A 16,273-nucleotide genomic window follows, 5' to 3' on the forward strand; every position below is an offset into this window, starting at 1 on the left:
CAAAATTATTTGAGTTTCTCTTACAGGATGAACAAGAAACAAAGGAGAGACTTGCAGCCTCCTTATCTCTACAGAACTACATAGAGTTCTGTTCGGCTCATCAAGATACCCCAGACATGCTCAAGGTCTTAGCCAAAATACATATGGCTACTTTGGTAAAAGACCTTTATGCCTTTAAAAAGGCTAGAAGAACATGTAGGGAGTTTGTGTTTGCTAAAGCAACAGCGAAACACGATACAAGAAAGCTAATATCTTCCAACATCTGGGGTAAAGACCTCTTTCCAGACGAGGTAGTCAAGAAAGTGATTAAGAACGCCTCCACGGAGAAAGTAGGACTTCTCCAAAAGTGGGGCATCCTTTCAAAAAGAGAATCTTCTAAGGTTGTGGGTCCCCAACCTAAAAGGAAGATGGAGAGGTCTGGAAATCCATTTCGAGCGGTTCAACAACAATCCACAGTTGTAGTGACTGAGATGTCACAGACAGATGGTCGAAAAGATATTCCTACTGATCAGTCGAAACATAGAAATGCTTCTAGTAGGAGGGAGATTCCTTTGGGATCGCTGGACCTTAGATCCTTGGGTCCATGGCCTAATCATGATGGGACTAAGATGAGAGGTGGAGATATCTCTACCACCATTTCCTCAACTCCTCCGATAATCCAAAACCCTCCAGTTTACCTGAGAGCTCTAGAGCATACAGGTGGTAAGGAAACTTTAGTCCACCGAATTTCAGGGAAGGCCATTGTGTGTTTACGAGAAGGACTCAAGAAAATTCAGTGTCATTCAGGACTTATCGCCACTAAACAAGTCCAAATAAAACAACGAGTTCAGGATGTTTATCCTCCTGATCATAAGGACCCCGCTGCAAAAAAGGGTGCCTATAGTCTTACTAGACCTGAAAGTCGTCTATCGGCAACTTCCAGTCAATCACCCTTTCCCCTCCTATCTAGGATTCAAATTACACAAAGTAACGCACTTCCTAGTAAAGATACTCGCCAGACTAGACATAGTCCTAGCTGCCTTCATAAAATTGGCAGACACAGTCATGCAATATTTAAGCCTAAGAAATGTTCAGGCAACAATGTTCCTGGACAAGAGGCTGGGGTGGGCAGCACCCAAGGTGGCTGGTCTATGAACATCCGAAGAAATGATCCGGTCCCCGGAACATCGTGGATGAAAGATAAACTTCAAGAAGTCTCGATTCTCTCCGGCTCAAAGGTTTCAATGACTGAAAAGCCATTGAAGCCTGTTGTCACTCCAACTCTCCTTTCCTTTGGGAAGGTAAGAGGAGATGGCAAGGTCTGTCAAGAGACTCCGGTAATCAGTCAGAATCCCAAAACGAGAACAGGGAGGCACCCTGATCTCTCTCCAGTTCGCAATATAGGCAGGCCCTGTGGTAAGAGCACTGCTGCAAGATGCGCTGGGAGCCTGGAGAAAACAAGCATCAAACGCTCGAAGAGGCCTAAAAAGACCGATAGCGGTCCTTCCTTAATCGCTTCCCTAACAAAGGTCAAAGCCCGAAAATCCCAAGACCATGTTGGTCCAGTCATGAGTAGGGAAACTCTCTCCAAGCAGATCAGATTGTCTACGGCTGATCTGGGACTCCGAAGCGATAACGAGACGCTGCAATCGACGATGCTAAGGAACGTCTCATACAGTCTAGGTGTAGTTAGCCATCCCTTACCTAAAGGGATGGCACCTGTCAGCAGTTCACATACAACCGATCCGCTATGTGACAGTGGATGCTCTACTCAGGCTCAGGCCGATAGAGTTAGAATGGTCCACGGACGCAGACCTATTCTCTCCCAGATGGGAACAAGTCCCCGAACTGCAATCCGACCTCTTCATTACGAGCGCTGTCAAGGAACTACCTTGATATGTAGCCCCATACGAGGATCCTCTAATTTAAATGATAGACATCATGTCTCTGAAATGGAAGGGATAGACTTAGGATTTCCAGTTCATCCCGTCCAATCACCTGCTGAGAGTCCTCAACATGCTGAGATCCTTCCAGGTGGGAGTAGCTCTTTTGGCTCCCAGGTAGCCCAAGAGCGATCTATCCTCCTTGAGGAAGGAACAGAGGCTGAGGCTGTCCTTAATTCTGAAGCCGGGACAACTCCGGAAGGTTCAGAGATTAATTGCCTTCGATTTATTACATAGAACCCAAACCCTTTATTGCATGATTTTCTTGCCCTAGCGGTTAAGAAAAGATTTGGGATCTCAAAAGGCAATATAGAATTCTTAGAAGAATACAAGTCTAAGTCAACTAGAAGACAATATGAGTCATCATGGAAAAAGTGGGTTGCTTTCGTAAAAGCAAAAGGACCGAGAGAGATTTCAATGAACTTCTGCATGTCCTTCTTTATCCATCTTCATAACCAGGGTTTGGCGGCCAACACGATAAGTACGTGCAAGTCAGCCTTGACTAGACCTCTTCTATATGCCTTTCAAGTAGACTTGGGGAATGAGATCTTTAATAAGATCCCGAAGGCATGTGCGAGGCTTAGGCCTGCTGCACCACCAAAGTCCATCTCTTGGTCTTTGGACAAGGTCCTACATTATGCCTCATCCAAACAATGAAGATTGTTCGCTTAAGGATCTAACCCAAAAGGTTATTTTTCTGTTCGCTATAGCCTCAGGGGCTAGAGTTAGTGAAATAGTGGCCCTTTCTAGGGATGAGGGCCACATTAAGTTCTCAGAAACAGGAGAACTGAATCTTTTTCCTGATCCATCCTTTCTCGCTAAGAATGAGCTACCCACTAAAAGGTGGGGTCCCTGGAGAATCTGCCCTCTGAAGGAAGATGTCTCTCTATGTCTGGTAGAGTGTCTAAAGGTCTATCTTTGTAGAACTTCAGACTTCAGGGGAGGACAGCTCTTTAAAGGAGAAACCTCTGGATCAAACTTATCCCTAAAACAACTGAGGGCGAAGCTTACCTACTTTATTAGTAGAGCGGATCCTGACAGTACTCCTGCAGGTCATGATCCGAGAAAGATTGCTTCATCACTGAACTTCTTTCAGTATATGGACTTTGAGCGTCTTCGTTCATACACTGGATGGGAATCATCCAGAGTGTTTTACAAACACTATGCGAAACAGATACATGAACTGAAACACTATGTAGTGGCGGCAGGTAGTGTATTAAAACCTGCCCCCTAATTACTGTTATAAACAGTCAATGGTTTGGGATTTCAAATGTCCTCGCACATATACTGGGTGAGAATCATCCAGTGTTTTACAAACACTATACTAAGCAAGTCCATGATCTGAAGCAGTATGTGGTGACGTCGGGTAGAGTACTTAACCCGCCGTCTAATTCTACGATGAACAGTTAATTGACTGGGACTGTCAATTAAAGGTAGAAGGGGTCATCCCTCTTAGGGTATGACCTCCTTTGATTAAGTGTTACCATGGTGACACTAGCTCTGTTCAAAATCCCAGGTGTGGAATTATACAGATAGCACTGGTGCCCGGTGTACATAGTACACAGTGCCGATAAAAGTAACCTGTACAGGAATTATGAAGAGAATTTGTTTTATAAATTTTCTTCAATCTGAGAGTGGCACTTATCATTTCTTGCTTTCCAAGAAAGAAAGATAATCTCTGTACAGGTTACATATATAGTTCCGTTATCATGCTACATTTGTTTTACTTTCTAATAAATGTCTATTAGAATGTAATTGCGTCCTAACTCGCCTGATAATTGCATGATTAAAAGTTCAGAGTATGTACTTTTATATATTTGTATGCTCATAAACAATGGATTTATGAAACACTTAAGTATTTGGTAATTTTCACAAACTACTAGACTGTTTGTTCATCTGGTGTATCCTTATGTTTGTCCATACAATATATGCTTACCTTGAGATCCCCTTTTTCTACTGTCTAGAATGACTCTTCCCTTATTCCCTGAGTGCTAACACACTTGGATAAGGAGCCCCTGGGTAAAGCCAAAAAGCCAGATTGGCATGGACGTCCACCCTACCTAATGAGTGAGTCACCCCTATTAAATAGCGTGGTTTGTATTCCAGTTACGGAACAAATGACAAATTCGCAGGTAATTTGTATTTTTCTTAACTATACAAACCTTAGCTATTTAACCAAACTTGCCTGTCAGGTCTATCCCCCTTGAAGTCCTACCTCCAAGCAAAGTGAGCTCAATCACAGGTGTGTAAGGGGGAGCGGTAGCAAGCTAACTAGCGGTTTGGGTAGTTAACCCTCGTTAAAAATTAATGGTTTGTCATATCAGCTATACCGAAAGTATAAAATAGCTAAGGTTTGTATAGTTAGGAAAAATACAAATTATCTACGAATTTGTCAAATTGGCAGGGACATCCATCCTCATAATGGGTGATTCACCTCTAATAAATAGTGTAGGTTTGTATTCCAGTTACGGAACAAATGATAAATTCGTAGATAATTTGTATTTTTCAATATTAATCTTACCCGGTGATCATGTAGCTGCAGCTCTGCTGCCCGACAGAAAAAACCTACGGGCGGGATACGCCAGCGATCGCTATACAGGTGGGGGTGTACAACAACAGCGCCATCTGTCGAGTAGGTACTCAAGTACTTCTTGTCAACAAAGAACCAATTTTCTCTCTGTCGTGCCACCGGCAAGACCTACTTGATACGCTGTTGTTTCTGGAGTTGATTTTCACGCTATTTGGTGATGTATTCTCTCTAGTTATTAGCTTTCGCTGTACAGAAGTTATCATCAATACTTTATCAAGCTTTCATTGATTAGATTTTGGATTATTTGTTGACGACTTGGATAGATTTTGGATTTCCCCCTTTGACTAATTCAAGATGTCTGACCCTACTCAAGTCCCCAAGTACAGGCAGTGTAGCGCTAGGGACTGTTCTAGGCGTCTTCCGAAGGCCTCTATAGATCCTCACACCGTTTGTTCCAATTGTAGGGGTAAAGCCTGTCAATTGGAAGATTGATGTGAGGAATGCGCTGGGCTTTCGGAATTCGATTTTCAAGAATTCCTTAAGAATGCACGTAGGCTAGAGAAGGATAGGATCAGGAGGAGTTCGTCTCGCTCTTTTGATTTTTCCTCTCCCCATGCCCCACAACCTATTCCTTCCCCTGTAGTGGTTACACCCGACTCTTCTACTAGCTCTCATCAACCCTCGATGGCGGATATGATGCGTGCCATTCAGGCTCTTGGTGACAGAGTTGAGTCATTAGCGAATGACCGCAATCAACTCTTGGCTGACGTCAAAGAGTTGAAGAAGAAAAGTGCAGTGGGAAGTGTAGTGAGTGCAAGTGAAGTGAAAAGTGTCAGTGTTACGCATGAGGGTGCGTCTGTTCGTGCCTGTCGTCCTCCCAGTCCGGGACCTCTTGCAAGCTCCCAAGCCCAGGGGAGAAGCAATGTCGTACGACCAAAGGGTTCGACAGGCCTTGATCAGCGTACAGACGTACCCTCAGTGGTTGAGGACGTATCTTGCCGAGATCGTCCCACCCACAAACAGACGAGTGAGCCCATTCATTCCTCGTCTGCGGAAGAAGTTTCTCGTCAGAAACGCTGGACCAAGGTCTCACGACCTCTCAAGCGCAAGGTCCCTTCCGAGCGAGTCCAACGGCCCAGGTGTAGCCACTGGGTCAGTTCGGACTCGCCGCAGTCTTCCGAAGACTGCACACCTCCCAAGAGAGGTAGAGTGGTTCCGCAGCAGGCAATCACTCCGTCTGTTGCCGCACCAACCGCTGTAGACCCTAAGTGGTCTTTGCTGCAGTCTATGCAGACTCAGCTAGCTTCCTTCATGCAGGAGTATCGTGCTGAGAAGGTTGACGCTGCACCCGTTAACCTACAACCTGCCACGGTTGTGCGCTCAGCTGACACTGCGGCTGCCTGCTCCCACACTCCGGCTGTGAGAGCTCCACCACCGATGCGCAGTCGACCCTGCCAGACGCATGTTGACGTTAGCCGACGTGCGGCACCCTCCGTTGACATGCGTGAGCTACCGCATCAGCAGTGGGAAGGTGCAGTCAAGCTGCCGTGTTTTGACGCAATGCGGCAGTCTCCGCAACCCACGGCAGTCCCCACCACGCACCACCACTCCGCTTTTGTTGTTGCCAGCTCTCAGACTGACCAGCAGCGGCATGATGTTGGATCCAGTGCAGCTACGCATGCACCCGTGCTGCCGGATTCAGCCGTTCAGTTTCTTCTCCTCCTTTGCCGCTTCCTCCTCAACATTCGGATGAAGGAATCTCTGATGACGACGAAGCTGCGCATTTGGACGATCAACACTCCTACATAGATGAACCCAAGACTACGCCTCCCTCCTTAGACTTTAGGAAAGTCCTTGCCCTGTTTAAGGAGTTGTATCCGGAGCAGTTTGTGTCTGCAGCTCCACGCTCACCTCCCTCTGAGTTCGCTTTAAGCATGCAGTCAGCAGCTCCTGCCTTTACGAAGCTCGTACTCGCTCGCTCGTCCAAGAGAGCTTTAAGGGTACTGGGAGAGTGGCTGCAGGCCAAGAAGCAACTTGGGAAGACAACCTTCTTGTTTCCCCCGGCCAAGCTTGCTTCCAGATCTAGCGTTTGGTATGCCACAGGAGAGGTTCTAGGCTTGGGAGTTCCTGCCTCTGCCCAGGGCGACTTCTCAAGTCTGGTAGACTCTCCCCGCAGACTGGCTATGAGACGGTCCAAGATTTGCTGGACTTCTTCGGACATGGACCATCTTTTGAAGGGAGTTTTCCGTGCGTTTGAGATCTTCAACTTCCTGGACTGGTGTTTGGGAGCGTTGAGCAGAAAGACCTCCCCTTCGGATAAGGACTCTGCCATGCTCATCATGTCCTGCATGGACAAAGCCATTCGGGATGGGTCTGGCGAGCTTGCGGCTTCTTTCGTGTCTGGAGTTCTTAAGAAGCGAGATCACCTTTGCTCCTTCTTGTCGGCGGGAGTCACACCATGTCAGAAGTCAGAGCTGATGTTTGCTCCGCTATCCAAGTGTCTCTTTCCTGAAGAGCTGATCAAGGGGATTGCCGCCTCGTTGATCCAGAAAGACACCCATGACCTGGTGGCGTCATCCGCACGTAAAGTCACAGCTTTACCTTCCGTGCCTAGACCTAGGATGGACACACCAGCGTCTAGGTTCATTCCGCCCTTTCGTGGCAGAACCTCCAGCAGAGGAGGTACCCGTGCCGATAGTCAACGTGGCAAAAAGAAGAAGGGTTCCAAGTCCTCAAAAGGCAGAGTCTGACTGCCATCTTCTCCAGACAGCAGTGGGAGCCAGGCTCAAGAACTACTGGCAGGCCTGGGAGAACAGGGGTGCAGACGCACAGTCTGTGAAGTTACTCAGAGAGGGGTACAGGATTCCATTCTTGCGCAAGCCCCCTCTAGCAACAACTCCCATCGACCTCTCTCCCAGGTACAGAGAGGAGGACAAGAGGCTAGCTTTACAGCAAGAGGTGTCTCTCTTGCTACAAAAGGGAGCGGTAGTCATAGTCCGGGACCATCAATCCCCGGGCTTCTACAACCGTCTCTTCTTAGTAGCGAAGAAGACAGGAGGGTGGAGACCGGTGCTAGACGTCAGTGCTCTAAATGTCTTTGTCACCAAGCAGACGTTCACCATGGAGACGACGAAGTCGGTGCTAGCATCGGTCAGGAAGGAAGACTGGATGGTCTCGTTAGACCTAAAGGACGCGTACTTTCACGTCCCCATCCACCCAGATTCCCTACCTTTCCTAAGGTTCATCTTTGGGAAGGTGGTTTACCAGTTCCAAGCCCTGTGCTTTGGCCTAAGCACGGCACCTCTAGTGTTTACCAAACTGATGAGGAATATTGCCAAATTCCTGCATTTAGCAGACATCAGAGCCTCCCTCTATTTGGACGACTGGCTTTTAAGAGCTGCGTCAAGTCGTCGCTGTCTGGAGAATCTCAAATGGACTATGGATCTGACCAAGGAATTGGGTCTCCTGGTCAATATAGAAAAGTCCCAACTCGTCCCATCCCAAACTATAGTCTATCTAGGTATGGAGATTCAGAGTCAAGCTTTTCGGGCTTTTCCGTCGGCCCCCAGAATCAGTCAAGCCCAAGAATGCATCCAGAGCATGCTGAAAAGGAACCGATGTTCAGTCAGACAGTGGATGAGTCTAATAGGGACGCTTTCATCGCTGGACCAGTTCATCCCGTTAGGGAGACTCCACCTCCGACCCCTTCAGTATCACCTAGCTGCTCACTGGAGAAAGGACATGACGCTAGAAGCGGTCTCAGTTCCTATCTCCGAGAAGATGAAGTCTGCACTGACTTGGTGGAAGAACAACATTCTTCTCAGGGAAGGTCTACCACTGGCTGTTCAGACCCCCGACCACCTTCTCTTCTCGGACGCATCAGACACGGGCTGGGGTGCGACACTGGACGGTCGGAAATGCTCGGGCACGTGGAATCCGGATCAAAGAGCACTACACATCAACTGCAAGGAGCTACTGGCAGTTCATCTGGCCTTGAGAAGCTTCAAGTCCCTCCTTCTAGGCAAGGTGGTGGAGGTGAACTCCGACAACACTACAGCCTTGGCGTACATCTCCAAGCAAGGAGGGACTCATTCGAGGACGTTGTTCGAGATCGCAAGGGACCTCCTCACCTGGTCAAGAGATCGAAACATATCGCTTGTAACGAGGTTCATTCAAGGCGACATGAATGTCATGGCAGACCGCCTCAGCCGGAAGGGTCAGATCATCCCTACAGAATGGACCCTTCACAAGAATGTTTGCAACAGACTATGGACCCTGTGGGGTCAGCCCACCATAGATCTGTTCACTACCTCGATGACCAAGAGGCTCCCAAATTATTGCTCACCGATTCCGGACCCAGCAGCAGTTCACGTAGATGCCTTTCTTCTGGATTGGTCCCATCTAGACCTTTATGCGTTCCCCCCGTTCAAGATTGTCAACAAGGTACTGCAGAAGTTCGCCTCTCACGAAGGGACAAGGTTGACGTTGGTTGCTCCCCTCTGGCCCGCGAGAGAATGGTTCACCGAGGTACTGCAATGGCTAGTAGACGTTCCCAGGACTCTTCCTCTAAGAGTGGACCTTCTGCGTCAGCCGCACGTAAAGAAGGTACACCAAAGCCTCCACGCTCTTCGTCTGACTGCCTTCAGACTATCGAAAGACTCTCAAGAGCTAGAGGCTTTTCGAAGGAGGCAGCCAGAGCGATTGCCAGAGCAAGGAGGACATCCACTCTCAAGGTCTACCAGTCAAAATGGGAAGTCTTCCGAAGCTGGTGCAAGGCGAATTCAGTATCCTCAACCAGTACCTCTGTAACGCAGATAGCTGACTTCCTTTTACACCTAAGGAAGGTAAGATCCCTATCAGCTCCTACGATCAAAGGTTACAGAAGCATGTTGGCAGCAGTCTTCCGCCACAGAGGCTTAGATCTTTCCAACAACAAAGATCTACAGGACCTCCTTAAGTCTTTTGAGACCTCAAAGGAGCGTCGGTTAGCCACACCAGGTTGGAACTTAGACGTGGTTTTAAGGTTCCTGATGTCAGCAAGGTTCGAACCGCTTCAATCAGCCTCTTTTAAAGATCTCACTTTGAAGACTCTTTTCCTCGTTTGCTTAGCAACAGCTAAAAGAGTCAGTGAGATACACGCCTTCAGCAGGAACATAGGATTTACATCTGAAACGGCTACATGTTCCTTACAGCTTGGTTTTTTAGCTAAAAACGAACTCCCTTCTCGTCCTTGGCCCAAATCGTTTGAGATTCCAAGTCTGTCCAGTTTGGTTGGAAACGAACAAGAGAGAGTACTATGCCCAGTAAGAGCTCTTAAGTACTATTTAAGACGTACGAAGCCATTACGAGGACAATCAGAAGCTTTATGGTGTTCTATTAAGAAACCTGCTTTACCGATGTCGAAGAACGCAGTTTCTTATTACATCAGACTTTTGATTAGAGAAGCCCATTCTCATCTGAATGAGGAGGACCATGCTTTGCTGAAGGTAAGGACACATGAAGTTAGAGCTGTTGCTACTTCAGTGGCCTTCAAACAAAACAGATCTCTGCAGAGTGTAATGGATGCAACCTATTGGAGAAGCAAGTCAGTGTTCGCATCATTTTACCTTAAAGATGTCCAGTCTCTTTACGAGAACTGCTACACCCTGGGACCATTCGTAGCAGCGAGTGCAGTAGTAGGTGAGGGCTCAACCACTACATTCCCATAATCCCATAACCTTTTTTAATCTTTCTCTTGAAATGCTTTTTATTGTTGTTTTTGGGTTGTACGGAAGGCTAAGAAGCCTTTCGCATCCTGGTTGATTTGGCGGGTGGTCAAATTCTTTCTTGAGAAGCGCCTAGATTAGAGGTTGTGATGAGGTCCTTTAGTATGGGTTGCAGCCCTTCATACTTCAGCACCTAGGAGTCGCTCAGCATCCTAAGAGGATCGCGAGGCTCAGTAAGGAAGACGTACTTAAAAAGGCAGAGTAATGGTTCAAGTCGACTTCCTTACCAGGTACTTATTAATTTTATGTTTGTTATTTTGAATAACTGCTAAAATGAAATACGGGATACTTAGCTTCTATTGTTAACATGTATGCTGGTCTCCACCCACCCCTCTGGGTGTGAATCAGCTACATGATCACCGGGTAAGATTATTATTGAAAAATGTTATTTTCATTAGTAAAATAAATTTTGAATATACTTACCCGGTGATCATGAATTAAAGGACCCACCCTTCCTCCCCATAGAGACCCAGTGGACCGAGGAGAAAATTGGTTCTTTGTTGACAAGAAGTACTTGAGTACCTACTCGACAGATGGCGCTGTTGTTGTACACCCCCACCTGTATAGCGATCGCTGGCGTATCCCGCCCGTAGGTTTTTTCTGTCGGGCAGCAGAGCTGCAGCTACATGATCACCGGGTAAGTATATTCAAAAATTTATTTTACTAATGAAAATAACATTTTTCCTAACGATACAAACCTTTAGCTATGTATACAAACTTACCCGCCAGCCCTATCCCCCTTGAAGTCCTACCTCCAAGCAAAGTGAGCTCAATCACAGATGTGTGAGCGGGAGTGGCACCAAGCTACCCCTGTTAACTAGCAGAATGGGTAGTTAATCATCAATAAAGTTTTAATGGCTTGGAAAATTACAAATTATCTACGAATTTGTCATATTTCTTACTTTTACTTTGACAGTCACACTGTTTACAACTCGATACATCTTGCATAGGCTGCAGACCTTGCTTAGCAAGGTTTAGTGATGTGTTAGGGTCTGGTTATTTTTGGTACTAACCTACTCAAGAAAAAAGGAGACCCCAGGTAAAGCCAAAAGTCAGATTGGCAAGAGACATCCACCCTCCTAATGGGCGAGTCACCCCCACAAATAGCGTAGGTTTGTATCACAGTTACGAAACAAATGACAAATTTGGAAGTAATTTGTATTTTTCCTAACGATACAAACCTTTAGCTATTTATTCAAACTTACCCGCCAACTCTGTCTCCCTTGAAGTCCTACCTTCAAGCAAAGTAAAGCACAGTCACAGGTGTATGAGTGAGAGGGGTAGGTAGTTGTCCCTTGCTAAATTTTAATGGCTCTTCCTTTCAGCTTTGCCGAAAGAATGCCCTTATAAATAGCTAAAGGTTTGTATCGTTAGGAAAAAGTACAGATTATTTCCAAATTTGTCATGTTAATCTTGTTGTCTACTTTGGTACTCAATTGACTTCCCTGTGAAAAATAATTACTAATTAATTAATAATGTAGTATGATATTACCCCAATAGATAAATGTTTTTCCTGTCTAAACTGGGCAGTTATTGTTTATTATAGTACTGTATATCAAACATATATATTGTAAATGACTTTACTGATAATCAAGTTGTTATTCTTTTGCTGCGGAATCCCTTTAAAGATGTATAATGAATATTTGTTACTCAACTTCAAGGTTGCTGTAGCAGCAGCCTTGGGTGCTGGAGTCTTGATGGGAGCAGGAACAGCATATCTATTAACACGCATCAATGAGCACACCCACCTTACTCAACAGATTTCCAGCTTACATGCTACCATCTTAGAAGTGAAACGAGATCTGGCTTCTTTAGAAACAGGTATTGTAGTTCAATATGCACTGTTAAAATTGATAAAAGAATCTTATGAATGGAAGGGTCAGATTTTATTCCTATGGAGATAAAAACTTCTGAGTCATTTATATGAGTTTACTCCCATCTCTTGCTGCTCTACGGTCACGATTCACTCCACACTGGGTTAGCCTTCCCGTGCAGTGTTTTTTTTGTGGATTAATGTCTAGTGTTGTTAGTGTGAGGCGTACTTTTCCCAGCCATGATGGTCGCCCTTGTGGCACTTTCATGAGTTGGGTCAAGATAGATCTATATTCACTTTACCCGAACTGCCGTGGTAAGCCGTCCTTCCAGTGGGAGAAGTATTCCTTTTGCAAGAAACGAGCTAAAAGGGATCATTCCCCTTCCTTATCTTCTTCCTTGAATAGCAAGAAGCACAAGCTCCTTTCAGTGACACATTATTCCTCATCTCGTTCCTCCTTTTTGGAGCCCTCAGGGGCTCCGGTAACTGTGGATGACAGCCGAGAGATGATTACTTTACATACCGATGATAATTTTGTTTATGTTTTTTGGGCTCAAGCCATGTCGTCCTGATGGAAGTTCCTAAAGGGTAGCTTCCTTGGGTATATATAACTACGGCGATATTCCCAGAGAATTTACCTTAAGGTCCCAGAATTCTAACTCCTGGAGCGAATATCCCTAATAAAAGAACCAGGGATATCGCGAAATATCAGAGGACGTATTCTTGACACGCCACATAGCAATCTGCACCCCGAACAGAGTTAACACTTCGAAGGGGTCAATTGGCAAGGAAACGAAAAACAAGAAAGAAAGGAGAGCCGCTCGCAAGGTACCTCTCCTCTCCCGAAACGGGAGAGGAGAGGTACCTAGTTCTCACGGCGCCATCTGTATTCCTTTTTGCGTAGCTCAAGAACTCGGTGTTTTTTCTCTGTGTTATCTCGCAATTATTGGATTATTTCAACATTATAATGCTTTCTCCAACTTCTTCTGCTTCTGATAAGTTGAGTATTATCTCTTTTATGTATAAATGTAAGCTCTTGGTGATTTTAAAATAAATTGATAGTGATATCTTTGTTACAAGAGCTGTTGCCTACCGGAGGCGTCCTGGACGCTGTCGCTCGCTATGCATGAGTTATTTAGTTAGCCAGAGCGACGTTCCAGGCTGTTTCGCTTTAATAATTTTAGCTATTCAGCGTTACATAGGATTTTTTTTATATGATGCTTTTAGTATTTTCGTTTTGGCGAATGAATTGCCGATTCTGGCCTACGCTAGACCTTGTAGCCTAGTCGTTTGGCCCTAGTACCTCTTGCATGATATTCAGATTTCTGAGAGTTTTAAAATTTTATTGAAGCTTTAGGCAGTTTTATACATTGAAGATTATGTTGATTTTCTTCCAAGATAGTATACGAGTGAGTTTCGGTGATTTAGGTAATCGATTCTCTTCGCGCCTAGGCTAGTTGTCTATGGGGCTTTAGTATACTTTCTCACACTCCCCGGTTGCTCTCTTCTCCTCGGAGAATGTATGCAATCCCTTTCCCTCTGCTTAAGCCTTGGGCTTAACCCTAATGGTTTATCTGAATTGACTTTAGATACTACTCTATTAGGGTGTTTCTGTTCTTTCCTGTTTCCAGTAAGTCTGGCTTCAGGAAGGGGCAGGACATCAGAGTTCTTAGTCTGAGTCTGTTTCTGTCTAGTATTGTGGTTGAGATTCCCTTGCTAGGCTGACAGCAGACATAGGAGGCTTAGCCTCCTTAGTTCACTTTCGTAGGTTTCTGTACGAGATGATTCCTTCTTTTTGTGATCTAGCAGACTAGTCCAGTGTTGTTGTTCTCGGTGTGGAGGATAAGATCCTCCTTTTTCTGTGAATAACAACGCCTTCCTTGCTTTGGTTCCGAGGGAGTTGGCAAGTACTGCTGGCCTCCCTCCTCGGATCTCCCCTAGGCTAAGATGAGTTTTCTCGGCTGCAGGTGATTCTTTATTAGAGCAAGGTTGGCAGGACCCTCTTTCCCCCTTTCCCCCTCTTTCCTTAGTGATGGCCTAGCCATTGCATCCCTGTCCGTCATTCTACATCTGTACCTAGCATAGGTTATGATGTGGGGTTGACTCAGTCCCTTGCTGCCGGCAGTGCGTGCCGGCCGGCAAGGGTCTTCTGCTTTGAGTGCTGCCCGGACCTCCCTTGGTCTCTCATCCATGTTTGTCTGTAGAGCCAGATGGCATTGGTCAGGAAGCCTGAAGTTATATTCTCCCCTTCCTTATGTGCGCTCTTTCGGGTTGCCGGGCTATGAGGCAGTACAGTCTCTTATCCCGGCATCCATTCTGTTTTTCTTCTAGTGTTTGTACCCTAGCCCGGCTGCCGGCCTAAGTGGCCGGCAGCCGGGCAGTCGGAGTTCTCTGGTTCTTTTGCTGCCGGCCGACATTGGTTGTATACCTTTGCCGGCCGGCTCTAATATCACACCATAGTTCTGCCGGCCGCTACGATTAGTGGCCGGCAGCCGGGTGCTGTTGTTGTTTAGTTGCCGGCCGGCAGCCCCCTGCCAGCCGGCAATAGAAACACACCAAGGTTCTGCCGACCGCTACGTTTGGTGGCCGGCAGCCGGGTGCTATCTTGTGTAGTTGCCCACACGCATTTGAACCAGCGTTCTTCCACCTTATAGTCTGTAAGTAGTATACTTTGGAACTAGTTAAGGTGTGTGCCGGCCGGCACATTACCTTCTATACTGTAGCCAGTATTTTTCAGTATAGTATATACTGTAGAGAGAAAACTATAGTATAGTATATGTTACAACACTAAGTTTTTCTAACACTCTTGTGTTGTCTTGCGCAGCCCTTTGGTGTAACCATACAGATATAGAAAGTGAGTTCTTTCTTATCTACTATCCAGTATTTTAAAATCACTTATTTGGGTGTGAGCTACACCTGTTTCCTCTGGAAATTATTTCTTGGTCACTCCAGAATAGATTAACCATACGATTTTATTATCTGGAAGGTTGCAGCAATTGACTGTGCGGGAAATACAAGTGTGTGTCTTTCCTTTCTAGTTTAGTTATTCTAAGCTATGTATATCCAGTGATACGTAGTTCACTTGATACTCATGGAATTTTCTTCTCTTTACAGAAGGACCATCCGAAGTGTGGTAGCGTTTTCTGCAACGTCCGCAGCAAGAACTTCTGCAGACAAGACTTGTGTAGGAGGCACGCAGCATGCGCAGTCTCCAAAGGTGATCTCCGGTATTGGGACCCGCAGGTATGTACAGTATGCACAAACCTGATTACTGAGGCTTTTGATTCCCCTAAGACGGCGGAGTCAAGGGACGCAGCAAGGGAGAAGCTTCGTACCTGGGTAAGGGGCTTTCAGAAGAACACTTCTGGCCCCTATCTTCCAAGTGAGAAGATGAGGGCTTACCTTTTCCCCAAGGCGTCAGCAGAGGCAGTGATTCCCCAGCCTCAAGCGTAGATACCGTTAGTTCAGATCCCGGTGGATGCTGAAGTCGCGGACGCCCTGCAGGACATCCAATTGGACGATAGGATGTCGGAGGTGTCCGAGTGTTTGGAAAAAGACCTTCTGGCAGAAGACCAGGAAGAGGAGCAGGCTCCAGACAATGAGGAGGAATAATTCGACGAGGTGTCGGCTACTCCGGTTCAGGCCCCTGAACCTATTCCCTCAACATCGTCCTCTCTCCCAGAGGAGCTGGGAAAGACCCTTTCTTCCATCGTTGGAATGATCCAACAGATGCAGAAGGAAAATAATGAGAAGGCTTCTGCAATGAAGTTGGAGATGCGGAGACTTGCAGCATCACGTGGGCCCCAGAAGAAGCTCAGCGTGAAAGACCTTCCCTTGTGCTCGGATGCCAACCCTTGGAGGTATGCTGAGCACATGCCTATGACGACGGGAAAGATCGTCATTTTGGAGAAGTTGGGCTCAGTTCCCCTTGAGGAGGTGGAATTCTGGCCCAGCAAGGAGTCGTATTCTGACTGTTATGTCCGTCTAAGAAAGGAACCAGCCTCAAAGGAAGAAACAGAGCCGAAGGAGGTCATAGTTTTTGACCATGCTAAGGCTCAAGCTTTGTTGTCAAGCTCGATGAAAGAGAGGGGCTTCACAAAATCAAAGGTACCTGCTTTGAGTAAGAAGCACCCTTCCTTTGTGTCCTCTCCTTCTAGAGCCTTCCCCTTTATGCAGAAAGGGTTTACGGCTCTGCTGAAAGCGATCGAGGCAGGTAAGCCATGCCCCTCCTTGGAGGAGTGTA

The 16,273-nt window shown here is 46.3% G+C and overlaps 1 protein-coding gene across 6 annotated transcripts in view; it reads left to right on the plus strand.

Annotated features, from left to right (window-relative positions):
* The window catches only part of LOC137650113 (regulator of microtubule dynamics protein 1-like), a 314,670-nt gene that overhangs the window by 80,209 nt on the left and 218,188 nt on the right, over window positions 1-16,273 (plus strand). For all 6 annotated transcript variants that reach the window (XR_011045912.1, XR_011045913.1, XR_011045914.1 and 3 more), the window contains exon 3: window positions 11,879-12,038. Coding sequence is in view for 2 of the 6 variants with exons in the window: in XM_068383241.1 (XP_068239342.1) it covers window positions 11,879-12,038 (160 nt within the window). In the remaining 4 variants the exon portion in view is untranslated. The remainder of the gene's footprint in view (window positions 1-11,878; window positions 12,039-16,273) is intronic.

This window comes from Palaemon carinicauda, chromosome 11, assembly GCF_036898095.1.
Source record: "Palaemon carinicauda isolate YSFRI2023 chromosome 11, ASM3689809v2, whole genome shotgun sequence".
NCBI classification, from domain to species: domain Eukaryota; kingdom Metazoa; phylum Arthropoda; class Malacostraca; order Decapoda; family Palaemonidae; genus Palaemon; species Palaemon carinicauda.